The following is a 27,364-nucleotide window of genomic DNA, read 5'->3' on the forward strand; positions in this document are numbered from 1 at the left end:
GCTAGCCCGGCCCGCCACAGGAGTCGCTGGTGCCCGGTGAGACAAGGAGATCCCTACCGACCAATCCCTCCCTAACCCGGACGACGCTAGGCCAATTGTGCGTCGCCCCACGGACCTCCCGGTCGCGGCCGGTTTCGACAGAGCCTGGGCGCGAACCCAGGGACTCTGATGGCACAGCTGGCGCTGCAGTATAGCGCCCTTAACCACAATAGAGCAGCTTTTAATGGCTTCAACAGCTGAACTCCAGCCTCCCATTTCCCTCAGAGTCAAATGTACCAGTATTACTGTGCATCAGTGTGCAAGCTATAGGCTACAGCTAGGTTATGTACAGTGCATTCAGAAAGTATTCAGATCCCATGACCTATTCCACATTTAGTTACATTATAGCCTTATCCTAAAATGGATTATTCTGTCCCTTCATCAATCTACACACAATACCCCATAATGACAAAGCAAAAACTGTTTTTTTTGGCAAATATATAACAAATTACTCAGTACTTTGTTGAAGCACCTTTGGCAGCGATTACAACCTCGAGTCTTCTCGGGTTTGACTCTACAAGCTTGGCACACCTTTATTTGGGGAGTTTCTCCCATTCTTCTCTGCAGATCTTCTCAAGCTCTGTCAGGTTGGATGGGGAGCGTCGCTGCACAGCTATTTTCAGGTCTCTCCAGAGATGTTCGATTGGGTTCAAGTCCGGGCTCTGGCTGGGCCACTCAAAGACATTCAGAGACTTGTCCCGAAGCCACTCCTGCATGGTCTGGCTGTGTGCTTAGGGTCGTTGTCCTGTTGGAAGGTGAACCTTCACCCCAGTCTGAGGTCCTGAGCAGGTTTTCCATCAAGGATCTCTCTGTACTTTGCTCCGTTCATCTTTCCCTAGATCCTGACTAATCTCCCAGTTCCTGCTGCTGAAAAACCTCCCCACAGCATACAACTGTAGGGATGGTGCCAGGTGTCCTCCAGATGTGACGCTTAGCATTCAGGTCAAAGAGTTCAATCTTGGTTTCATCAGACCAAATATTCTTGTTTCTCATGGTCGGAGTCTTTTAGCTGCCTTTTGGCAAACTCCAAGTGGGCTGTCATGTGCCTTTTACAGAGTAGTAGCTTCCGTCTACCATAAAGGCCTGATTGGTGGAGTGCCGCAAAGATGGCTCTCCTCCTTGAAGGTTCTCCCATCTCCACGGAGGCACTCTGGAGCTCTGTCAAAGTAAGCATCGGGTTATTGGTCACCTCCATGACCAAAGCCCTTCTCCCCCGATTGCTCAGTTTGGCCGATCGGCCAGTTCAAGGAAGAGTCTTAGTGAATCCAAACTTCTTCCATTTAAGAATGATGGAGGCCACTGTGTTCTTGGGGACCTTCAATGCTGCAGAAATGTTTTGGTACCCTTCCCCAGATCTCTGCCTCGACACAATCCTGTCCTGGAGCTCTACGGACTATTCCTTTGATCTCTCCGCTTGGTTTTCGCTCTGACATGCACTGTCATCTGTGGGACCTGTGGACATCCAATTGAGATGTCCACAGGTGGACTCCATTCAAGTTATAGAAACATCTCTAGGATGATCAATTGAAACAGGATGCACCTGAGCTCAATTGAGTCTCATAGGGTCTGAATAGTTATGGAAATAATATAATTTTTTAAAATAAATGTGCAACAATTCTAAAAGCCTGTTTTCACTTTGTCATTATGGGGTAGTGTGTGTAGATTGATTAAATTTATTTTTTTCCTCAGCAATTTTAGAATAAGGCTGTAACATAACAAAATGTGGGAAAAGGGGGTAAGAATACCTTCCAAATACACTGTAGGTCACAGGCACAAGTACAACAAAATCATGAGAAATTCACATTAGTTGTGTTTGCTTGTATAGTATTAGGGTAACACATTCAGATTCAATTCCTGGTGGCATTAAAATCACTCCATAGCCAAGCTCATAACACTAACAGACATGAACATGCTAGGGCTCTAGTGGTTGGATCTCATATCAAAGATGAGCACAGGGAATGTCCATTTCCTTTTATTTCATATACATTTAAAAAATGTTTTGGCACACTGATGTCTAACACACTATCAGTTTTAAATTATTTACTGCAAAACCATGTCATGATAAGTCTCGACTGTACATTGATAAAGGAAACTAAAAAGGCAATCTCGGTGCTTCAATTCACATTCGTCAGGTAAATCCACCCTTCGATCCACTGCAAAACCCAGGCCAAAGCAGGATCCAATCCAGGGCAAAGTCAAGTCAGTCTGATATCACATCCACCGTGCCACAATCTTCCTTCTGTATCTCTGTGGCGACAGCGAGCCGCAGTCACCGCTCGTGTTTCGACATACTTTCTCCTCTCTCTACCACGGAAACTCTGTTTCTCAGCTCCTTCTGTGCCACGTCCACGTAGAACTCGGCCATGACAGGACAATGGTCGGACACCACCCCGCCCCACGACCAGTTGTCAGGTATCCAGGGGTTGGTCAGGCCCTCTCGCACCACCAGGCAGTGTCCTGCAGGGGGCAGCACACACATGGAGATAGACAGGTCAGAGGGTAACACATTCAGATTCAATTCCTGGTGGCACTAAAATCACTCCATAGCCAAGCTCATAACACTAACAGACAAATTCAAGTCTAGCATTCATGTGCCAATGGTTAGATTGGTATGTTAATGCAGTTAGAATATGTAGCGTTCATACCATTTCTAGTTACACCGACACAGTTACAAACAGACGTACCTGCGTAGATCTTCTTCAGTGACTTGCTGACCCAGATGTTGTCCAGACAGAGGGAGCCCTTGGGGGAGCGGGTGCTGATGTTGGTGAACATGTTGGGGGGCACCAGTGGGCTCAGCCTCTCCTTCCTCAGCTGGTCCAGCTCACTGCTCTGGGGGGGCAGGCCAAAGTCTCCCAACACCACCAGGCCCTTCTGAGCTGTCACACAGATGAACCACAGATGGACATTAGCAATGTAGCTACATTAGCTTTGTAACTAGGTCAATTCAACTAAAACATTAAACCACTGAAGAGAAAGATGGTAAGAATAAAGGAAGAGGATGTAAGGTTAGTAAAGACAGAATAGGGTGACCTTCAGCTACTGACCTTTCAGTGTGTCCTGGATCCTGGAGGTCAGTCTGTGGGCCTTGACTTCCTCAGAGGTGTGGTTCCTACATTTGGACTCCCAAGCCCCAGCACTCATGTGGACATTGACCATTGTCATCGCCAACGATCCAACCTAGTCACATATTAACCATTAAAATGATGTTAGTCTCTCTGGCAGGACATTATATGGTTATAATGGTTTTGATAGGGGCAATAAAATGACTCATGCGTTCTATTCGTAATATCAGTTTAGGGAGTTCCAACCAAACACACACTCCTTGTTGACTTACATAAAAGTGGGCGAGATATGGCCGGGGGTGGGGGTGCATCCCGTTACCGTTGACGACAGGACTCTCCAGGACTGAAGCATCTTTCAGGTCAATCCCAGAAGAGCTGTCCCACAGGAACCCAGAATAACTGACTCCCTGGAGGAGAGAGGACAACAGGAGACACAGTCAGACAAATAACGTCCTCCCTTCCCTCAGGGAGTCAAACAGAGAGGAATAAAGAACACTAGTTCAACTTCCAGGATGCCCTTGAACCAGTATTGGAGTCAACTCAGTCTTCAGTGCACTTCCCAAAGCCAGAGCTCAGCCTCTAGCAACTAAACTATATCTACAGTGCCTTGCGAAAGTATTCGGCCCCCTTGAACTTTGCGACCTTTTGCCACATTTCAGGCTTCAAACAAAGATATAAAACTGTATTTTTTTGTGAAGAATCAACAACAAGTGGGACACAATCATGAAGTGGAACGACATTTATTGGATATTTCAAACTTTTTTAACAAATCAAAAACTGAAAAATTGGGCGTGCAAAATTATTCAGCCCCCTTAAGTTAATACTTTGTAGCGCCACCTTTTGCTGCGATTACAGCTGTAATTACCCTGACATTACCCCAAGCGACTTACAGCTGTAATCGCAGCAAAAGGTGGCGCTACAAAGTATTAACTTAAGGGGGCTGAATAATTTTGCACGCCCAATTTTTCAGTTTTTGATTTGTTAAAAAAGTTTGAAATATCCAATAAATGTCATTCCACTTCATGATTGTGTCCCACTTGTTGTTGATTCTTCACAAAAAAATACAGTTTTATATCTTTATGTTTGAAGCCTGAAATGTGGCAAAAGGTCGCAAAGTTCAAGGGGGCCGAATACTTTCGCAAGACACTGTATATCACACAGGCTGACAGTACAAGATGACAGAACTCAGCCTCTATACTATATCACACAGGCTGACAGTACAAGAGGACAGAGCTCAGCCTCTATACTATATCACACAGGCTGACAGTACAAGAGGACAGAGCTCAGCCTCTATACTATATCTATATCACACAGGCTGACAGTACAAGAGGACAGAGCTCAGCCTCTAGCCTCTATAATATATCTATATCACACAGGCTAACAGTACAAGAGGACAGGGCTGGGAGGCTGACAGTACAAGAGGACAGAGGGGAGGACAGGGCTGGGAGGCTGACAGTACTAGAGGACAGGGCTGGGAGGCTGGCAGTACAAGAGGACGGGGCTGGGAGGCTGACAGTACAAGAGGACAGAGCTGGGAGGCTGACAGTACAAGAGGACAGAGAGGAGGACAGGGCTGGGAGGCTGACAGTACAAGAGGACAGGGCTGGGAGGCTGACAGTACTAGAGGACAGGGCTGGGAGGCTGACAGTACTAGAGGACAGGGCTGGGAGGCTGATAGTACTAGAGGACAGGGCTGGGAGGCTGACAGTACAAGAGAACAGAGGGGAGGACCAGGCTGGGAGGCTGACAGTACTAGAGGACAGTACTAGAGGTCTGAGGGGAGGATTTGTGATGTCCTTCCAGACTCCCTCTGTCTACCCAAGGACGTCAGAGGACAAAAAACAGAGGAACTCAATTTAACCTTGCGCAATACCCTAGATGCAGTTGCACCCCTAAAAACATTTCTCATAAGAAATTAGCTCCCTGGTATTCATAAAATATCCGAGCTCTGAAGCAAGCTTCCAGAAAATTGGAACGGAAATGGTGCCCGACTAGCTTGGAAAGACAGTACCGTGCAGTATCGAAGAGCCCTTACTGCTGCTCGATCATCCTATTTTTCCAACTTAATTGAGGAAAATAAGAACAATCCGAAATTCCTTTTTGATACTGTCGCAAAGCTAACTAAAAAGCAGCATTCCCCAAGTGAGGATGGCTTTCACTTCAGCAGTAATAAATTCATGAACTTCTTTGAGAAAAGATCATGATTATTAGAAAGCAAATTACAGACTCCTCTTTAAATCTGTGTATTCCACCTAAGCTCAGTTGTCCTGAGTCTGCACAACTCTGGCAGGACCTAGGATCAAGATAGACACTCAAGTACTATATCTCTTGACACAATGATGAAAATAATCATGGCCTCTAAACCTTCAAGCTGCATACTGGACCCTATTCCAACTAAACTACAGAAAGAGCTGCTTCCTGTGCTTGGCCCTACTATGTTATATTTTACCTCTTGGGGATGTCATTCGAAAACATAAATGTTAACTTTCACTGCTATGCGGATGACACACAGCTGTACATTTCAATGAAACATGGTGAAGCCCCAAAATTGCCCTCGCTAGAAGCCTGTGTTTCAGACATAAGGTAGTGGATGGCTACAAACGTTCTACTTTTAAACTCAGACAAAACAGAGATGCTTGTTCTAGGTCCCAAGAAACAAAGAGATCTTCTGTTGAATCTGACAATTAATCTTGATGGTTGTACAGTCGTCTCAAATAAAACTGTGAAGGACCTCGGCGTTACTCTGGACCCTGATCTCTTTTGACGAACATATCAAGACTGTTTCAAGGACAGCTTTTATCTACGTAACATTGCAAAAATCAGAAACTTTCTGTCCAAAAATGATGCAGAAAAATTAATCCATGCTTTTGTTACTTCTAGGTTAGACTACTGCAATGCTCTACTTTCCGGCTACCCGGATAAAGCACTAAATAAACTTCAGTTAGTGCTAAATACGGCTGGGATCATATTACTCCAGTGCTAGCCTCCCTACACTGGCTTCCTGTTAAGGCAAGGGCTGATTTCAAGGTTTTACTGCTAACCTACAAATCATTACATGGGCTTGCTCCTACCTACCGCTCTAATTTGGTCCTGCCGTACATACCTACACATACGCTACGGTCACAAGACGCAGGCCTCCTAATTGTCCCTAGAATTTCTAAGCAAACAGCTGGAGGCAGGGCTTTCTCCTATAGAGCTCTATTTTTATGGAATGGTTTGCCTACCCATGTGAGAGACGCAAACTCGGGCTCAACCTTTAAGTCTTTTCTGAAGACTCAACTCTTCAGTGGGTCATATGATTGACTGTAGTCTGGCCCAGGAGTGTGAAGATGAACGGAAAGGCTCTGGAGCAACGAACTGCCCTTTCTCTCTCTGCCTGGCCGGTTCCCCTCTTTCCACTGGGATTCTCTGCCTCTAACCCTATTACAGGGGCTGAGTCACTGGCTTACTGGTGCTCTTTCATGCCGTCCCTAGGAGGGGTGCGTCACTTGAGTGGGTTGAGTCACTGATGTGATCTTCCTGTCTGGGTTGGCGCCCCCCCTTGGGTTGTCCCGTGGCGGAGATCTTTGTGGGCTATACTCGGCCATGTCTCAGGATGGTAAGTTGGTGGTTGAAGATATCCCTCTAGTGGTGTGGGGGCTGTGCTTTGGCAAAGTGGGTGGGGTTATATCCTTCCTGTTTGGCCCTGTCCAGGGGTATCGTTGGATGGGGCCACAGTGTCTCCTGACCCCTCCTGTCTCAGCCTCCAGTATTTATGCTGCAGTACTTTGTGTCGGGGGGCTAGGGTCAGTTTGTTATATCTGGAGTACTTCTCCTGTCTTATCCGGTGTCCTGTGTGACTTGAAGTATGCTCTCTCTAATTCTCTCTCTCTCTCTCCCGGAGGACCTGAGCCCTAGGACCATGCCTCAGGACTACCTGGCATGATGACTCCTTGCTGTCCCCAGTCCACCTGGCCGTGCTGCTGCTCCAGTTTCAACTCTTCTGCCTGCGGCTATGGAATCCTGACCTGTTCACCGGACGTGCTACCTGTCCCAGACCTATTATTTGACCATGCTGGTCATTTATGAACATTTGAACATCTTGGCCATGTTCTGTTATAATCTCCACCCGGCACAGCCAGAAGAGGACTGGCCACCCCTCATAGCCTGGTTCCTCTCTAGGTTTCTTCCTAGGTTTTGGCCTTTCTAGGGAGTTTTTCCTAGCCAACGTGCTTCAACACCTGCATTGCTTGCTGTTTGGGGTTTTAGGCTGGGTTTCTGTACAGCACTTTGAGATATCAGCTTATGTACAAAGGGCTATTTAAATTAATTAGATTTTATATCAGGACTAACTTCCTCTGAGGATAAACACTGCTATTTACGCCTTCTGGTGGTCGGGAAGACAGAGTGTGTGTGTGTCCTCTCAGAGAGATTCTTAGTGGTTTAAGACAGACATTCTGGGAACTGAAAGGACCTCTAAAAAGGGTCCCATAAATCAACCCCCTTTTAAATCATACATACCTTTGATCCCTACAGCAGGCCTTAGATCATGTGAACTATTTTGCTACGTCTGGTTACTGATAACAACCCCTTAGTTGGTTCTGTTTAATGAGTGTAGAAAGGTTGTTCAAGAGTTTATAGGGTTATTACATGTTTTACTGATAATGGCTGTGTTTACATCTTGGCTGTGTGAACTATTGAGATGGGTGGTCTGTTTCAGATGGGATGTGAAAGAGGGGTTGGAGGGGGGGAACAGAGCGGGAGAGAGTTGGAAAAAGAGAAGCAAGAAAGACCGACAGAATGGGAAAGAAAACGTTTTTTTGTGCAGTGATGTAATCAGTACCCCTACCTTGTTGAACAGTCCTGTGGGTTTCTCAGAGACGGTGCTCTTCCAGACTCCCCGTGGTCCTCTCCACTTCCGCACGCTGTCCAACGAACCCTGGTTCAGTTCCACACAGAACTGCAACACAATAGAGGGGTACGTATTTTTACACAACACCGGACAGTCGACCATTGAAATAGTGTACTAGTCATTCTACATTCTCATCATTTCATTTGAATGAAGTGGGCATTGCAATAGATGTAGGGTGTGTAGGACTACACAGAGCAGTACATCACAACTACAGTCAACACAATTTGTCTCAATGTTTATTTATCCTCTACGATCTGTTCTTAAAATAGCCACAGAAGATATTTAAAATACATACAAATAAATGAGCACTGTTTTAGTATGAAGTGAAAGATATAACTGAAATGTCTCCTCAAATGATACCTTTAAACCAAAATTATACCATTTGAAATTACCTCAAGTAGTACCGTATTCTACAGGAAATAGACTCAGAAAAAGGAAGTGACCAAATGTATTTCAGGGTGCACCAGACACCATTAGTGTTGAAACGTCACTGAAGTTTGTCAACGATGGAATGGGAGAAAGTCCTTCTCTTCCTGGCTGAGCTGCTACCAGGTCTACTATAAGTCCTGGAGGGAGAGCTTCCCTACGGGGAACCAGAAAAGCAGAGGGTCTGTAACGCAGTGTGACTACCATCAATAAATACCCCATCGTCCTCTCCCGTCAGCCTCATTAATGTCAAGAACCAACTCAGTCTGACACAGCGACAAGTAGCCCACCATAAATTATGCTAATAACAAAAGTTTCAAAATGGCAGCCGGAAGAAAACAAGCAGGATTTACTATCGCCATGATGCCTGGATCCGACAGAAGTGGAGGGAGATATGAGGATGGATGGAAGGCAGCTCTACCCAGGAACAATAAACACACAGCCATAATTCAACCAGGGATGAACCAAGACGTGTGTATAGAGGAGGCCTTGGCACAGCTCCCGAGACCTGCGAATGTAATCATCTAGCACAGCTATTCCCAAACTGGGGTACGCAATACTGTCGGGGCAATGCAAAATATAAATGGGATTCACATCATTTTTTACCCTTCACATTTTCAAACAGTACATTTATATTTTCCAAAGTGGCTATACATTTGGATGAGGGTTCACTCCTTCTTATGTTTAATAAATGTATTGTATAGTGTGTGTGTGGCAGGCTTACAATGATGGCAAAAAACAACATTTGAGAGTGCGCTGACCCTGGTGCTAGAGGGGGTACGTAGCTGGAGGTTGAATGTTTGAAGGGGTACAGGACTATAAAAAGTTTCGGAACCACTAATCTAGCACAATGATGGGAAACTCTGATGGGGTGGGGGCCACAAAAGAAAATCGGAACTACGGGTGGCAGTTGCGCCACCATACCCCACCATAGAAAACTATCGCCAACGTGCTTCAACACCTGGTTTTAAAGCAAGTTTCCTGCAATTCTACACATTTTGCCGTAGGGCGGAGAGAAATGTTTGCAGTTTTTAATGACATCTTAGTCACTGACAACAACAAACAAATCTATGGTGGCCCCCCTTGGCAGTTATTCATCCATGAATACTACAAGTTTAGATAGACTAATTTACCAATCAAAAAATATTTAGTTGACATGGACTAACTGACTATCAGTGACTGACATAAGAGAAAAACTTAATGCCCAATCAAATTTCAAAATTGCACCTATTGTAACTCGCAACAGTAAGTTGAGACTGACTGAGCCATCCCCCTGGTTGATCAAAGGGCCTTCAAAAGGGGGGCAGACCGAATTAAAGTTAATCAGCCTTGATCAATACTGCGGACAGGGGGCCATAAAACACTGTATGTACCTGGTCACCATGGAGACATTGGATGTTTTAGCAGCAGTGAGTGCTTTATTCCAGATAGTTACTTGTTGTCATGGAAATAAGGAAGCATAGCAAATCCACACGACTACCACGTTTCACTACTGTTACACAATAGAAAAATACAGTACTAGTCTGAGGGAAAGAAAAAAGGAAATGTGTGGGAGTGTGAAACGGGAAGATAGACAGCAGTATTGTGGGGGGTGTTCGTAAGGGTGAAAATTGTAAATAGTGTGGGTGTGTGTTGTGATGTAACTGACTAGATGATGGTTACCTCCACCATGTTGCTCTACTACTGATTGTTGTTTGGTTAGCCCAGGGTTAACAAGTGCTTGTGTGAAACAAGGGCAAGTCACCTTGGTCAGATTTAACCTAGGTTTAATGCTAGCACTGGGCTAAGAAATGTGTATGTGAAAGACCCTACTGCCAGTCAGCCTCAGCCCTAATGAAACACAGTCAAGTTGTTCTGAAGCTTACACTAGCAAAGCCTGGTAAACAACTAGAAGAACACCAAGAGTAATCTTTAGGGGAAAAGGAATCATTGCTCAGTAATTCACCATAAACCACAGAAGGTTCCTTAACAACAAAACAGAACAAGAAAACAGTGACCAAGACTGCTACATGCTTAGAGTGACTAAACAGTGAAAAATGTCAACCGTCAGTAAATACGCCAACTCAAACTGCTGCTTTAGTCATAGTGTCATAGCGTGTGCTGTGTCATGCTGCATCACAGATGGACACCTCATAAGATGTGTTGACCATATTTGCAAAGATTAAAGGTAAACAAATGACAGAGAAAGCCAATCAAATAATGTATTTGTGTTGGGGGTTTGTCCAGTAGTAGTGCCATCACCCCTGGAGGCAGCTGCTCAAATCAGCGATTACAGCCTGGAGTCTTCTCGGGTTTGACGCTACAAGCGTGGCACACCTTTATTTGGGGAGTTTCTCCCATTCTTCTCTGCAGATCCTCTCAAGCTCTGTCAGGTTGGATGGGGAGCGTCGCTGCACAGCTATTTTCAGGTCTCTCCAGAGATGTTTGATTGGGTTCAAGTCCGGGCTCTGGCTGGGCCACTCAAAGACATTCAGAGACTTGTCCCGAAGCCACTCCTGCATTGTCTTGGCTGTGTGCTTAAGGTCATTGTCCTGTTGAAAAGTGAATTGTTGCCCCAGTCTGAGGTCCTGCGAGCTCTGGAGCAGGTTATCAAGCATCTCTCTGTACATCTTTCCCTCGATCCTGACTAGCCTCCCAGTCCCTGCTACTGAAAAACATCCCACAGCATGATACCACCACCATGCTTCACCGTAGGGATGGTGCCAGGTTTCCTCCAGATGTGACACTTGGCATTCAGGCCAAATAGTTCAATCATCTGACCAGTGAATCTTCTTTCTCATGGTTCATGAGTCCTTTAGGTGCCTTTTGGCAAACTCCAAGTGGGCTGTCATGTGCCTTTTACTGAGGAGTGGTTTCCTTCTGGCCACTTTACCATAAAGGCCTGACTGGTGGAAAGCTGCAGAGATGGAAGAACCTTCCAGAAGGTCAACCATCTCCATGGAGGAACTCTGGAGCTCTGTCAGAGTGACCATTGGGTTCTTGGTCAGCTCCCTGACCAAGGTTGGTGCCCTTCCCCAGATCTGTGCCTTGACACAATCCTGTCTCAGAGCTCTACGGACAATTCCTTCGACTTCATGACTTGGTTTTTGCTCTCACATGCACTGTCAACGGTGAGACCTTATATAGACAGGTGTGAGCCTTTCTAAATCATTAACAATCATTTGAATTTCTCACAGGTGGACTCCAATCAAGTTGTAGAAACATCAAGCCTGATCAATGGAAACCGGATGCACCGGAGCTCAATAGCAAAAGGGTCTGAATACTTATGTAAATAAGCTATCCGTTTTTTATTTGTAATACATTTGCAAGAAATTCTAAAAACATGTTTTCACTTTCTCATTACGGGGTATTACATGTTAGATGTTTAATAGATGTTAGATGTTTAAAAAGAAAATCAATTTAAGAATGAGGCTGTAACGCAACAAAATGTGGAAAAAGTCAGGTATGAATACTTTCTGAATGCACTGTATGTATCTACAGTTAAATCTTGTTTTGTCTGATTATAGGGGAGGAACTCTCAACTGGAAGCTATGAAACCATTATGGCCTATTTATTGCCTTCCCTCCCTAATCTTACTACATTTGCACACACTGTATATAGACTTTTCCTATGTGTAACTCTGTTGTTTTTTTTGGTCGCACTGCTTTGCTCTCTTGGCCAGGTCGCAGTTGTAAATGAGAACTTGTTCTCAACTGGCCTACCTGGTTAAATAAAGGTGAAAAAATAAAGTAATTTCAGTTTTGTAATTTTATCTAACATTCAATTTGTGGAATTCCATTGGAGAGTTAAAGAATCCCTGCAGGGAGTTGATGAATTAGTTTGGGGAATAAGACAAGGGGGACAGATGTGATGTTAGAGCAGTGACCGATAGAGTCTCTGGCAGCCTGCGTAGCCTTTGGGTTTGGTGTGAAATCAGAACCGTTCAGACTTCATGACTCACTGACTGCCTGAACTGCAGAGATAGAGGGAGAGAGAGAACATTTTATATGTGGAAGACGAGCGGAAAGAGGAATCAATGGATCATTTCTCTTCATAGAGCAACCCCCTTCCTTCCGCCTGTATTTTCCTTTCAGCTCTCTTCCCTCCTCTCTTTAGAGAGAAACTATCAATCCCTCTCTTTAGAGAGGACCTTTCTCTCTGTAACTCTCTCTGAGAGACAGCAGCTCTGCCGACCTAGTTCTCTCTCCAGGAGCACATCACATACGGTCTCTCTCCCCCTCGGTGTAAACTATGTTCTATTTCAAGGCAAACATTTAGAGTGTGAACTGTGAAGCCACTCTCCTGTGCTTTCACCACTATAAATAAGTCAGTAGTTGCTACGGTAGGTGTGGAGAAAGGGAGAGGGTGTCTTCTTTACGAGTGCGAGGAGATAGAGATGGGGGACACTGCCCTGGTATGCTGCTGTATACCGCTAAAATACCTGCTTCTCCATTACTGGATGTAATGTCATCAACGCATTAGGGGTTCTCTATGCACATCTGTGCTCTACTTTGGTAATGAGGTCAGGAGAATGTAGCTGTGGACAGAATCAGAGAAGGTCATATCTAGGGGCTGCCTGATGTACGATAATGAAGCAATAGGACGGTGATGTTTGGTGAATATGCACTCAGTTAACTGGATAGACGTATAGATAAATGATCTTCAGACTAGATCTGATCTGTTGTGTGTACAAGTAAAATGTTGGCCAGTGTCTAGATGATATTGGTGTTTATATCAGTGCTGGAGCAGACTTTTAGTAACAGCTGTGTGAGTGAGAGAGAGAGAGAGAGAGAGGAGAGAAGAGAGAGGGAGAAAGAGAATTATGCTTAATTGAGAAAGAACAGAAGGTTAAGTGGGTGAGAGAGACAGCAATCGAGGGAAGATCGCTACATGTTTTTATTGTCAAGAGCATCTCATAATTATCACAAACATAAAGATGATCTGTACTGGTGGACTAATAGGTACACACAGCTTTACTCCCCAAATCAATAAGAAAAGGTATTTTATCTAGTAGGTGAAGTAAGGGACTGCTACACTGTACCTTGTCAAGGGCCTCCCGATCTACCAGGTCTTGGACGGCCAGTAATTTGATGCTGGAGAGAGAAAATGAGACAGAAAGATGGTGTAAGACACATGGATGCATCAATAAAACAGTGGTGATTTAATCTCTGTTATCCAAGCTGACATTATTAGCGATATGATAGGATAGTACACACACACACACACTTCTGGTAATAGAGGCCAATGCATTATTTACACAACAACCACAAAGGTTATGAGTAAACACAGTCCATATCCAGGATGTTCCTGTCTCTACAACACATAACATGACTCAGTCTTTTCCCCTGAAGCACCATGTGATTAAGTTCAATGGATATGTCTGAAATGGCACACTATTCCTTACATAGTGCACTATACACAGCGGCTCTAATCTAAAGCAGTGCACTAGGGAATAGGGTGCCATTTCGGATGCATGAAAATAATTTATTATGCAAAGAATAGCAGAGGGGGGAGAGGAGACTGAACTATGGGTGGCAGGTAGCCTAGTGGTTAAGAGCGTTGGGCCAGTTGGTGCAGAGATAGTAAAGTAGGTTCCATGCTCTCGTAAACATTCATCTATTTACTTTCTAATGGTTTTTCTAGCCCACTAGCCAACATAACAAAAAAGGACAAAGCACTATTCTCTCTCTCCATCCTGCTGTGCACACTGTGTTCACGTCTCCTTCACTGCTGTCTATTAACTAAATGAGTAAACTGAACATTCCTCAGTCGTTCACCGACTCATTCAGACTTGTTTAAAACAAATACGCCCCAGAGAAACCTCATTTGATAATGGGATTTAGAATTATTTTTTATCTCCAAAGGAGGGCTTAGACTATGGACTACTATTATAACAGAAGAGGTATTTCACAGGCCTATTTCACAGATGGGATAACACACACCACTGTTACATTATGTCCATTATGGAAATATTTCACAGCGCACATCTTCAGGCTCCAATGCCGACCAGGTAGTGTTTTATGGCCCCCTGTCCACAGTATTGATCAAGGCTGATTAACTTTAATTAGATAATTACATCTACGGCAGTGAAAAATGAAACTCCATTTTCTCCAGGATAAAACATGTAGTCTAGTGTATTTTATGCCTATTGTGAAGAGCCTCTCGCTATGTGCTAAATAATCACACACACACACACCTAGTAATCCTAAAAAGAGGCAGCGAAATGAGGCTGCATAGGCAGGGGGGGTTTCTATTTGTGAAACGCTGCTACTACTGCAGAGGCCACCACAAGCTTAGCTCCACGCCGATCATTAAAAAAAAGCCTTTCAACAGATTGCATTCTTTCATAAAGTATTTGTGAAACTGGGCCAGTTACATGGTGGGTTGCTGTGGCCCACATGTACTCCATGAATGAAGACAATCTGTTGGGATAACAGTAATGATGTAAGACACAATCACGATATGTGGCAAATGTAGGTGGCAGTAATAATAACGGCCCTAAATGAGTTGGTTCTGCGTAGTTGTGACAGACTTACGTCATGTGATGCAGCAAATGTTGACAAGGTGTTGGGAATGAAATTGCCTGAGGGGATGTTTGTCACGACATGATTTCATAATTTGTGGTCCTACAAGATGGTGAGGGGCCAACCACAGATGCAGTCAGGCTTCTCAATGGTGTATTATTCAAGTTCATACCTCCTCCCTCTCCCCTTAGTACGCTGATCACATTATCCTTCTGCAAGAAGCCCCATCCTCAATTAGCATTTTCTGCATCAGGGCAATCAATCAATATGAAGGTCAAAGTTGTGGTCTCTACTTCACCTGGTGCCAGGTCTCATAGGTGCTCACTCCACCTAGCTGCTGCACTGGGCCCTCACTCACTCCCTAAGACAGCACCACACACAGGGCAGTGGACTCCCGCTCTCTACCACCACGCAACAGCCTGGGGAAACGTTTCTCACGTTAGGCCCCTCACCCCGCAGATCCAGAATGCTGTGGAATCTGTTATCTTCACTCCTCAACCTTCACTTCAGTTAGTTCTGGAACCAGGGGTCCAGTACATTAATATCAACTCAGCAAAAAAAGAAAAACGTCCCTTTCTCAGGAAAGATCATTCGTAAAAATCCAAATAACTTCACAGATCTCCATTGAAAAAGTTTAAACCCTGTTCCCATGCTTGTTCAATGAACCATAAACAATTAATGAACATGCACCTGTGGAATGGTCGTTAAGACACTAACAGATTACAGACGGTAGGCAATTAAGGTCACAGTTATGAAAACGTAGGACACTAGAGGCCTTTCTACAGACTGAAAAATACAAAAAGAAAGATGCCCAGGGTTCATGCTCATCTGCGTGAATGTGCCTTAGGCATGTTGCAAGGAGGCATGAGGACTGCAGATGTGGTCATAATAAAAGGTAATAAAATTGCAATGTCCGTACTGTGAGACGCCTAAGACAGCGCTACAGGGAGACAGGACGGACAGCTGATCGTCCTCGCAGTGGCAGACCACGTGTAACAACACCTGCACAGGTACATCCGAACATCACACCTGCAGGACAGGTATAGGATGGAAACAACTGCCTGAGTTACACAAGGAAGGCACAAGTCCTTCATCAGTGCTCAGACTCTCAGCCTATTGCGGAGAGGCTGGACCGAAGGCTTGAAGGCCTGTTGTAAAGGCAGGTCCTCACGAGACATCACCGGCAACATCGTCATCTATGGGCACAAACCCACCGTCACTGGACCAGACAGGACTGGCAAAAAGTGCTCTTCACTGACGAGTCGAGGTTGTCTCACAAGGGGTGATGGTCGGATTCGCGTTTATCGTTGGAAGAATGAGCGTTACACCGAGGCCTGTACTCTGGAGCGGGATCGATTTGGAAGTGGAGGGTCCATCATGGTCTGGGGCGATGTGTCACAGCATCATCGGACTGAACATGTCATTGCAGGAAATCTCAAAGCTGTGCGTTACAGGGAAGACATCCTCCTCCCTCATGTGGTAGCCTTCCTGCAGGCTCATCCTGACATGACCCTCCAGCATGACAATGCCACCAGCCATACTGCTCGTTCCGTGAATGATTTCCTGCAAGACAGGAATGTCAGTGTTCTGCCATTGCCAGCGAAGAGCCCGGATCTCAATCCCATTGAGCACGTCTGGGACCTGTTGGATCGGTGGGTGAGAGCAAGGGCCTTTCCCCCCAGAAATGTCCGCGAACTTGCAGGTGCCTTGGTGGAAGAGTGGGGTAACATCTCACAGCAAGAACTGGCAAATCTGGTGCAGTCCATGAGGAGGAGATGCACTGCAGTACATAATGCAGCTGGTGGCCACACCGGATACTGACAGACCTTTGATTTTGATCCCCCACTCCCCCACCCCCTGTTCAGGGACACATTCTTCCATTTTTGTTAGTCACATGTCTGTGGAACTTGTTCAGTTTGTCTCAGTTGTTGAATCTTATGTTCATACAAATATTTACACGTTAAGTTTGCTGAAAATAAACATAGCTGACAGTGAGAGGACGTTTCTTTTATTGCTGAGTTTATATCAGGAGACAGACAGGACAGCTAAGCCTAGACTGATTTTCTAATTCTAGCATTCAGCTCAGTCACTGTGGATGTGACTGGAGATGTGGACTAGCAGGATTCATGCCCTGCCACTCTCTACTGCCAAACATGTCTCAAGCACAGTAGGTTGGCTGTTTTCCAGCAGTTATTATTGAACATTACACAACACTGCCGTTGCATCTGTTCTGATTTTGACCCATTATGCAACGCCGCATCTGCTAATATAAGTAGAAGAAAATCGTGTCAACGTTAGCCTCTCGGTCTTCTCTGCTAGGGACTGAGGTGGTGGTGGTTCACAGGAGCACCCAGTCCATAAAAAGAGGGAGGGAATGACAAAGAGCATAAACGAGAGAAGGCAGGGATGACCGACGAGACTAAACTGATAAGAACAGCAGAGAGTCCACCCAGAGATAGGAGACTATTTCGCAGCAATATAATCGACTGATAGTATATGGAGACAAATTATTACATAATGTACTATGGACCCATTTGCAAAGGAACACTCCATAACCAGCACTTAAGGAACTTTTTTTAGCTGCTTTGGTTGTGGTCTTCAAATGGTTTGATGCTTTTGCTTACCCACCACACTAGAGCTTCCACCCTACCCTAAAACCCTAATTCTTTCATAATAGATTGTGAGCGAGATCTCGACATCTCTGGTCTCCAAACAGGAACTACGCAATCAGAGATAGTGAACACAAACAGGTCTGGAGCCAGAGCTCTCTAGGAGGGTGACAACAGCCCTTCCTCTTCTCTAGGTGTGATCACACAATGTGAGGCTACAATAGAAAGCCTCTGGGACTCCACTGCCTCCTTGCACTGACCACGGGTGACCTGGCTGCAGTGCACACATGGGGCCTGATGCTAGTGTGACCACGACCTTACAGGAGAGTGGAATTTACACACACACACACACACACACACACACACACACACACACACAGTCAGAAGTTTGGACACACCTACTCATTGAAGGGTTTCTTTATTTTGACTACTTCTACATTGTAGGAAGACATCAAAACTATGAAATAAGACACATCTATGGAGTCATGTAGTAAGGGTTAACCAAATCAAAATATATTTTACTTTTGAGATTCTTCAAAGTAGCCACCCTTTGCCTTGATGACAGCTTTGCACACTTTGCATTCTCTCAACCAGCTTCAGACCCCTTGACTTTTTCACATTGTTACAGCTTTATTCTAAAATTGATTTAAAAATAGATACTGTATAATTCTCAGCAATATACACACAATACCCCATAATGACAAAGTAAAAACTAGAGGTTGACCGATTATGATTTTTCAATGCCGATACCGACTTTGGAGGACCAAAAAAAGCAGATGCCGATTAATCGGCCTATTTTTTAAATGTATTTGTAATAATGACAATTACAACAATACTGTATGAACACTTATTTTAACTTAATATAATACATCAATAAAATCAATTTAGTCTCAAATAAATAATGAAACATGTTCAATTTGGTTTAAATAATGCAAAAAGCAAAGTGTTGGAGAAGTAAAAGTGCAATATGTGCCATGTAAAAAAGCCAACGTTTAAGTTCCTTGTTCCTTTCATTATTTATTTGAGGCTAAATAGATTTTAATCACACCATTTACTCAGTAGTTTGTTGAAGTACCTTTAGCTGCAATTACAGCCTTGAGTATGATGCTACAAGCTTGTCAAACCTGTATTTGTGGAGTTTCCCCCTATTCTTTTCTACAGAACCTCTCAAGCTTTGTCAGGTTGTATGGGGAGCGTCGCAGTAGAGCTCTTTTCAAGTCTCTTCAGCGATGTTCAATCGGGTTCAAGTCTGGGCTCTGGCTGGGCCACTCAAGGACATTTTGAGACCTGTTCCGAAGCCATTCCTGCATTGTCTTGGCTATGTGCTTAGGGTCATTGTCCTGTTGGAAGGTGAACCTTCACCCCAGTCTGAGGTCCTGAGCGCTCTGGAGCAGGTTTTCATCAAGGATCTCTGTACTTCGCGCCATTCATCTTTCCCGCGATCCTGACTAGTCTACCAGTCCCTGCAGCTGAAAAACATCCCCACAGCATGATGCTGCCACCACCATGCTTCACCGTAGGAATGGTGCTCTAGGAATCTCTAGGAGTCTTGGTGATTCCAAACTTCTTCCATTTAAGAATTATGGAAGCCGCTGTGTTCTTGGGGACATTCAATGCGGCAGAATTGTTTTTGGTACCCTTCCCCAGATCTGTACCTCGACACAATCCTGTCTCGGAGCTCTACGGACAATTCCTTGGACCTCATGGCTTGGTTTTTGCTCTGATATGCGCTGTCTGTGGGACCTCATATAGATAAGTGTGTGCTTTTCCAAATCATGTCCAATCAATTGAATTTACCACAGGTGGACTCCAATCAAGTTGTAGAAACATCAAGGATGATCAATGGAAAGAAGAAGGACCTGAGCTCAATTTTGAGTCTCTTAACAAAGGGTCTGAATACTTGTGTAAATAAGGTGTTTTTCAATTTTTTTTATACATTTGCTAAAAATCTCCCCCCAAAAATTCACCATGCCATTATGGGGTATTGTGTGTAGATTAAATAAAACATGTGCCTCTTCAATGAATTTTAGAATAAGACTAACGTAACAAAATGTAAAAAAATAACAGGATGTTATTGTGTTCAAACTCCTCCAATGCTCACTCAATTCTCCTCACAGCTCGACAGGATAGGCAGATGAACAAATTCACCCTGTCAACGATTAAGGCAAGCACCAAAAAAAACATTAAAAAGAATGAGTAAAGGGCTCTACTGCAATGTACAAACAAGTGAGAGCGAGTGTGCGCACACAGAATGAAAAAAGTTGGAGGGGGCTTGCAGCAAAGGTCTTAAAGATCCACACTGCATCAGAGAAGAGGGAGAGCAGTCACACTATATACGGCTCAGAGAGAAACTGTAATCCCTCAATGTCATTACAATGGAGAAAAGACCCACTGTCACGCAGAAACTTAGAATGATTTACTTGGGTAGGAAATCTACTGTAGACGTACGCACACACACACACTGAATACACAATGAAGGAAAAGTCTGTATTTGTCAGATAAGAGTAAATCTGATAACACTGATATCGTTTTGTAACTAAAATAAACGAGCTGCAGCATGAAGGTCACCTTGGAATAATCCTGTCTCAGTCTACTGTACTATATAGTGGTGTATAAGTGCAGACTGGTTTGAGAGATGGTGTATCAGTGTAGCTTGGTTTTCAGGTCAATTGAGAACCGGTGCAATACTGGTTTCAAGACAGAGTGTACCAGTGTAAACTGTTACAGCAACAGAAGGGACTGGGAATGATGGCTCCTGTCCTGGCACTGAGAGGAGCAGTGTTTTCTGAGCAATGCTTCTCACGCAGTCTGTTGCCACAAACTGCTGCGCTGATGGAATCTTCCACCAGCACCTTCTCCCTCTGGAGCTTGCGCTGAGTGTTAAGATCACACACACACACACACACACACACACACACACACACCGTCAGCGGCGACCTCCCCAACACCACCGCTCATGACCTCAGCATCATCCTGTGTCACACACACACACACAAAACACGCTGACAGGGCTGAGAGAAACGGTGCCTCTCAGATAGCTCCCGATTTCATTGGGGTGCACAGAGGGTGTGTACCATTGCAGTAGAGTCCAGCACATAGTCATGCTGTCTGTTTTAAAAGGCAGTCTGTTCTGTGAGTCGGGGGACAGACCTGCTGTTGCAGGTGAGATGTAGATGTGACCTTCCCATCATGTACTAGGACAGGGATTACCATGGTGAGTGGCAGGCAGGCAGCACCAACACCTGCCTTTACGCGTTTTTAGATCATTTATGTTAAACTCTGATTTTGTTACAATTTTCACACACGTTGTAGCCTGGACCCTATTTTACATCGGCGGTGTTTGTGCTGTGCCCACCATCGACTCTTGAATACAGGGTGCTGTGTTTTTTTAAGAAAGTATCAAATATAGTTTGACAACACTGTTTGTAATCTTTTAAATGATATCAAACATTTATCTTTTGCAGTGATGAAGGCATGGATGTCTCATGGTAGGGTATGCAAAATGGGTCAACTTTGAACACCTCCATCCTAAATGTTTTGGCATTCAGGTCTTAAAAACGGATAGAACATAATGCTTCAATATTAGAAGCGAGAGAACACAGTTGATCTGTAATACCAGTAATCTGTTTAGAAGACGGGAAGATCTTGTCCAGAGATTGTGTGGTGATGGGAATCATTGGATGATTACATTACAAGACTGATCGACTGACCTTTGAATAGCTAACTAGATACGCTGATCCGATTTTCCGTTATCAGATCATGTCCATTCAGATGAACACAGAACACATTGTTTCTGTTATTGGGTTGGTCCGGTTGAATCGATTTATATCAGAAACACTGTCAGGGTTCTAATGACAAACCTCACTAATGATGAAAATCAGAACACATTCCAATAGGTATCTAATCCACACCCCAGTCGTCAGTGTGTCAGACATGCCTTGGGGTGGGGGGAGTTTTTTTTAGGGATGATTGTATAGAAGTTCAGACTGCAGTGAAAGCAATTGTTCATTTGCCCTCAATGTAAAAACAAGAGTGGATTCCTCAGTACATCAAATCAGTTCAGACACATTGAAACCTTGGAAGTTCTTTTTCACTAACCCTGTAGAGGTTGACCTAGAAAGAGAGTATGTTTAGGGCAGCATGCGGGTTTATTTTCCCAAGAGCTGCACATCCAAGGTTAACCTATGTGGTTTCTCAGTTTTTACTAATTTATGTCCAAATCTAATATCCACAGTAGTTATTGCATAACACTGACAAGATCCTCAACCACTAGCTCAGAAAAAAGAAGTTGCCTCTCGTGACAGCCAAAGTGAAAAAATTGCACAAATCAATATCGCAATGCATGGCACCGATCTTGCAAAACTGACATTACAGCATTTCTGTGGTAACCTTACGATCCCCGTCATGTCCCTGCTAGCCTATAGTAACCTACCTATCCATGTCATGTCCCTGCTAGCCTATAGTAAACTCCCAATCTCTGTCATGTCCCTGCTAGCCTATAGTAACCTCCATATCCCTGTTATGTCCCTGCTAGCCTAGAGTAACCTCCCTGTCATGTCCCTGCTAGCCTATAGTAATCTCCTTATCAATTCGCTGCTAGCCTATAGTAACCTCCCTGTCATGTCCCTACTAGCCTATAGTAAACTCCCTATCCCTGTCATGTCCCTGCTAACCTATAGTAACCTCCCCATCATGTCCCTGCTAGCCTATAGTAACCTCCCTGTCATGTCCCTGCTAGCCGATGGTAACCTCCCTATCCCTGTTATGTCCCTGCTACCCTATAGTAACCTCCCTGTCATGTCCCTGCTAGCCTATAGTAACCTCCCTATCCCTGTCATGTCCCTGCTAGCCTATGGTAACCTCCCTATCCCAGTCATGTCCCTGCTAGCCTATGGTAACCTCCCTATCCCAGTCATGTCCCTACTAGCCGATGGTAACCTCCCTATCCCTGTTATGTCCCTGCTAGCTAATGGTAATCTCCCTATCCTTGTCATGTCCCTGCTAGCCTAGAGTAATCTCCCTATCCCAGTCATGTCCCTGCTAGCCTATGGTAACCTCCCTATCCCAGTCATGTCCCTGCTAGCCGATGGTAACCTCCCTATCCCTGTTATGTCCCTGCTAGCTAATGGTAATCTCCCTATCCTTGTCATGTCCCTGCTAGCCTAGAGTAATCTCCCTATCCCTGTCATGTCCCTGCTAGCCTATAGTAACATCCCTATCATGTCCCTGCTAGCCTATAGTAACCTCCCTATCATGTCCCTGCTAGCCTATAGTAACCTCCCTGTCATGTCCCTGCTAGCCTATAGTAACCTCCCTATCCCTGTCATGTCCCTGCTAGCCTATAGTAACATCCCTATCATGTCCCTGCTAGCCTATAGTAACCTCCCTGTCATGTCCCTGCTAGCCTATAGTAACCTCCCTATCCCTGTCATGTCCCTGCTAGCCTATAGTAACATCCCTATCATGTCCCTGCTAGCCTATAGTAACCTCCCTGTCATGTCCCTGCTAGCCTATAGTAACCTCCCTATCCCTGTCATGTCCCTGCTAGCTAGTTAGCCTGATGGGGCCACTTCCCTTTTCCCTTAGTCTCCGTCTGTGTCTCAGCCAGGGACTGGTAGAAGGAAGACCAACCGCTCAGCTGACTCATTACACAACTCGAGGGGTGTTCCTCTCCTCCAAGGCTGCGTCAGGCTGGTCGGCACTGGTTTACGATTGTCTGTCTAACCTTTGGTTCCGTGTGGTGCAGCACAGAGCGGAGGAGTTCATTGAACTCCAGTGACTTGCTCCCTGTGCTAGCTGGAGGCAGGCCAAGACAATCCAGCTCAGCCTGCACTGTAAACTCAAGTATCAGCCCTGCTGCCTGTGATCTTTCGCTCCACAGCTCAGCGCTAAGCAAACAGACAACACCCTCTCCAACTTCCCTCACTACACCTCCCTTTCCCCTTATTTCTTCCCTCGCTCTATTCCCATCCACCTTCTCGCCCTCCCTTGCTCCCATTCTCTCCATCTCTCTCCTGTTGTTCCCTCTCCTCTCTACACGTCGATGTCCCCAGCCAGGACCCCCACCTACAGGCTCACAGAACGCAGGAAAAGGGAGGGACAGCCAGGGGAAGTATCATAGCTTTGAAAATAGCTTTCGCTTCCAAACCTGTACAGAGGAAGACGAGGAAGGAGGGAAGTATCTGGGGTCAAAGTACTGTGCTAACGGTGGTCAAAATCATTATGAAAGGGCTTTGTTTTCTCTGATTGTAGTGCATGTAGGACTTTCAGTTCTGCATTAGTAGGTGTGTATGTGGGCATGTTTAACTATACTTGTGGGGACCAGAAGAACTCACAAGAGTAAACAAAAACAAACATTTGAACAAGTGGGGTCCCCAAAAGGAAAAAAGCGATTTTTAGGCTTAGGGATTAGGTTTATGGTTAGAATTAGGGTTAGAGGTTCGGGAAAATAGGATTTTCAATGGGAATCAATTGTGTGTCCCCAGAAGTTTAGTAAAATAAATACGTGTGCGTGAGTGTACTTTTTATAGACTAGGGTGGGGGCAGTATTTAGTGTTCTTTATATTAAGCGAAAGACACGAGGGGATCATGTGCATGACGACAGTACTCTCTCGTGACAGATTGGATTTGGGACTGCATGTAAGATTTGACTCTGAGCACCGAAATGACCATGACAGGTACACCCGTTCTGACGGTAGCAGATTCAGGGGCAGCCCACCCATTAGGGCGTTAGGGACTGCCCCCCACTTGTGATTGACAAAAATGTTATATAGAAAGTGTACAAAACAGTATGAACATCTTCCTAATACTGAGTTGCACATTCACCCTCTGAATGGTATACATAGACAATCAATTAATTGTCTAGGCTTAAAAATATATATTTTAACCAGTCTCCTCCCCTTCATCTACACTGATTGAAGTGCATTTAAGTATCATAGCTTTCACCTGCTCAGTCTGTCATGGAAAGAGCAGGTGTTCTAATTGTTTTGTACACCAGTGTATATTATATCATTCATGGATTATGTTTTAAAATGCTCATAAAAGTGCAGTAAATATGTATATATTCCTGTTTAATTTTTTTAATTTTTTTATACTACTCTGCCCCTCAAGGACTGCCAGTGTCAACAGCTCCGCTCCCATAGGTGCATAGGCCATGCAAACATTGCTTGGTGTGTTATTCCAGCTATTTGCTATGAGGGGGAACTGCCCCAATGAAATCGCAGAATTTCATAGCATAAATTATACCAGTACAAAGTAAATGGATGGTCCTGGGGCACACATATGTGCATTCGTTCAGTCAAAACTTATGGGTCTGCTCTAGTCTCCTCTTCCCAATGAGTCTCATGCAAGACGGCTTACTTCCGAATACACCTACCTGCTTCTAAAGCCAAGACATAATTTTCTGGAATTTTCCAAGCTTTCCAAGCTGTTTGAAGGCACAGTCAACTTAGTGTATGTAAACTTCTGACCCACTGGAATTGTGATACAGTGAATTATAAGTGAAATAATCTGTCTGTAAACAATTGGAAAAATTACTTGTGCCATGCATAAAGAGGATGTCCTAACCGACTTGCCAAAACTATAGTTTGTTAATTAACAAGAAATTTGTGGAGTGGTTGAAAAACGAGTTAATGACTCCCAACATAAGTGTGTGTAAACTTCCTACTTCAACTGTATATGCCCACCCATCCACCGTGATCAACCACCCTTATTAAAGTAACCATACAAAACATAATATACTAATTTGAGTGACTCGGATTTACATTTACCATGTTATATCTAGTCTATGAGAGCAGGCTGTGTATTGTCCATGTCCCAACAAAGTTAGGCTGTTCTGAGGGCAAAAGGGGGTGCACAACTCAATATTAGGTAGTTGTTCCTAAATATTTTATACATTGTAGATTACGCTGTACAATGTACATGTCATTATGTCAGGACAACATATGTCTATTAAAAGGACAGTTTGTAGGTTTCAGATCAATACTTACTCATTTTCAAGCAGTGTCATACACACGACCTCTTTGATGCCAGGGTTGTTGGCTTTTTCACAGGAGCAGTTCTGGAGGTTCCAGGTAGCCACCCTGACCACCGCCTTCCCCTCCCGCATCCCTGAAGGAGGCTCCACGTCGGGCCGCACCGACATGATCCGAGTCGGCCCCCCGGCTGGGAGATCCAGGTCCTCACTCAGGAGACTGAACGATGTGGGGCTCGGATGAGATTTGGTGGTGTATGTCAACCCCCCGTTGGTATTGGTGGAAGGTGTTCTGGAACGCTCCACATACACTTGAAAGCGGATTTTGTCCAATAGAGACGAGTTTATGTGATTGACCCTCACCAAGTCTTCGATGCTTTTAAACGGACCGTTTTCTAACCTGTATTCTACTACGTTATTCGCTATTTTACCCGTGATGCCACGGATGCTCATGAGCTGCGCCGGTGTGGCGGTATTAATGTTCATACCTGTGCATGACAGGTGGGGCTCGAAGTCTTTACGCAGCGACGACGGCGAGTGTTGGGACGAACTCGTCCTGCTCGAAACGCATATTTCCAGTCTGATGATCTCCAGTTTTCCGGCACCAATTCCACTCACGAGAGCCAAATCTTCTACCTTTTTAAACCCCGCAATGCAGTCCCGATACTGCACGATATTCTGCGCTACCATACGGTTCACTCCCGGTAGAGTCATCAGCTCCTCCTCGGTGGCCGTGTTGATATTCAACCTCTCCTGGTTCACGAGGATGTGGCTGAAGTTGCACGCTGCGCTAAACTTGCGCTTGCTGTTGCTGAAATCCGTCGGGTCTTTGGGGATCGAGCGGTGGCACCCCAAATTCCCACCCATGGCTGCGGCTCAGTTGGCAGTGCAATTCACCGTGGCTTCAAAGCCTAGAGACCGTGGATAGACCGGGCAGAGCGGCGAAAGCTGCCGCACCACAGCAGCAGGCGCGCAACGTGGAAAAGTAGCCTACAGTGTGATTGATCGACTATTGCTTAGATACATGGCCTGCATTCAAGACTGTTTTTACTCATTGACAAACATATGAGCCGTAGTATATTATCGTGTACTTGCTTTTTCGCGATTAAAATATATATAACATATGCACAAAACAGCGGTTCTCCTCGCAGGTCCAATTCTTCAGCTGTCTCTCACTCCATTTTTGTCATGAAGCTTACTGGTGTTATTTCCTTGCTGAGTATTCAGGTATATTAACAGTCCACACCGGTCAGTTTGCCTAGAGGAACTGTCCAGCGGCAAATTGATGCTGCAGAATCGTGTTCGGATTAAACACCAGCTGGTCTCATCGTCACACCAGGGGGGCGTGGCTCTAACCTGACCGAGGACTCCGTTTTTTCTGTCCACGTGTTCTACTCTGAAGATGACTTCAGATCTGATGCAGAGTACATTATTAAAACACATGCTTAAATCAAAATGGTTACAGTCTAAAGAGAGAAGAGCTGTCAAAATGTTATATCTCTATTCAGGCTATCACATGTAAAACGTAGCCTAATAGTTTAAACTAGCCTACTTTCACTTGCATACTTTTCACTTTTTTTTTTACAAAAGGATTAATCAACTGTGGATAGGTATAATCCATTGTATGTGTTATAAGGAATATTACTTAATCAACAGGTTATAAAAAACTCCACATCAAAACCCTAAAATTAGATTTTCGATTAAATCTCCTAATCTGTTGGTCTCTGTTTGACACCTCTGAAGAGGGTCAGAAGGTTACATAAGTGGGTACACAGGATTTATTTCAGTTAAGTAGGCAGCTTTTTTCACCTTATCCTCTTTTCTATTTTACTAAAGAAGCGATTAGGAGTATTTCTGTC

The 27,364-nt window shown here is 44.6% G+C and overlaps 1 protein-coding gene across 1 annotated transcript; it reads right to left on the bottom strand.

Moving 5' to 3' along the window:
• On the bottom strand, window positions 1–26,805 carry LOC139391839 (endonuclease/exonuclease/phosphatase family domain-containing protein 1-like). Its single transcript, XM_071139429.1, has 7 exons — window positions 25,522–26,805; window positions 13,442–13,493; window positions 7,933–8,043; window positions 3,377–3,511; window positions 3,087–3,219; window positions 2,724–2,918; window positions 1–2,496 (listed from the first exon to the last, which is right to left on the bottom strand). Exons 1-7 carry the CDS (start codon window positions 26,370–26,372, stop codon window positions 2,309–2,311), a joined length of 1,665 nt encoding a protein of 554 aa, XP_070995530.1. The 5' UTR covers window positions 26,373–26,805; the 3' UTR covers window positions 1–2,308.
• Window positions 26,806–27,364: the final 559 nt, after the last annotated feature.

The sequence above is a fragment of the Oncorhynchus clarkii genome, chromosome 32, assembly GCF_045791955.1.
Source record: "Oncorhynchus clarkii lewisi isolate Uvic-CL-2024 chromosome 32, UVic_Ocla_1.0, whole genome shotgun sequence".
Classification (NCBI taxonomy): Eukaryota; Metazoa; Chordata; class Actinopteri; order Salmoniformes; family Salmonidae; genus Oncorhynchus; species Oncorhynchus clarkii.

Excerpts from the sequence above, each read along its gene's own strand:
- LOC139391839 (XM_071139429.1), bottom strand. The coding sequence starts at position 26,372 with ATGGGTGGGAATTTGGGGTGCCACCGCTCGATCCCCAAAGACCCGACG. Across the intron at positions 3,512-7,932 it reads CCACAGGACTGTTCAACAAG|GGAGTCAGTTATTCTGGGTT; the intron begins GTAGGGGTACTG and ends TCTCTCCTCCAG. Across the intron at positions 2,497-2,723 it reads ACTGAAGAAGATCTACGCAG|GACACTGCCTGGTGGTGCGA; the intron begins GTACGTCTGTTT and ends TGCCCCCTGCAG.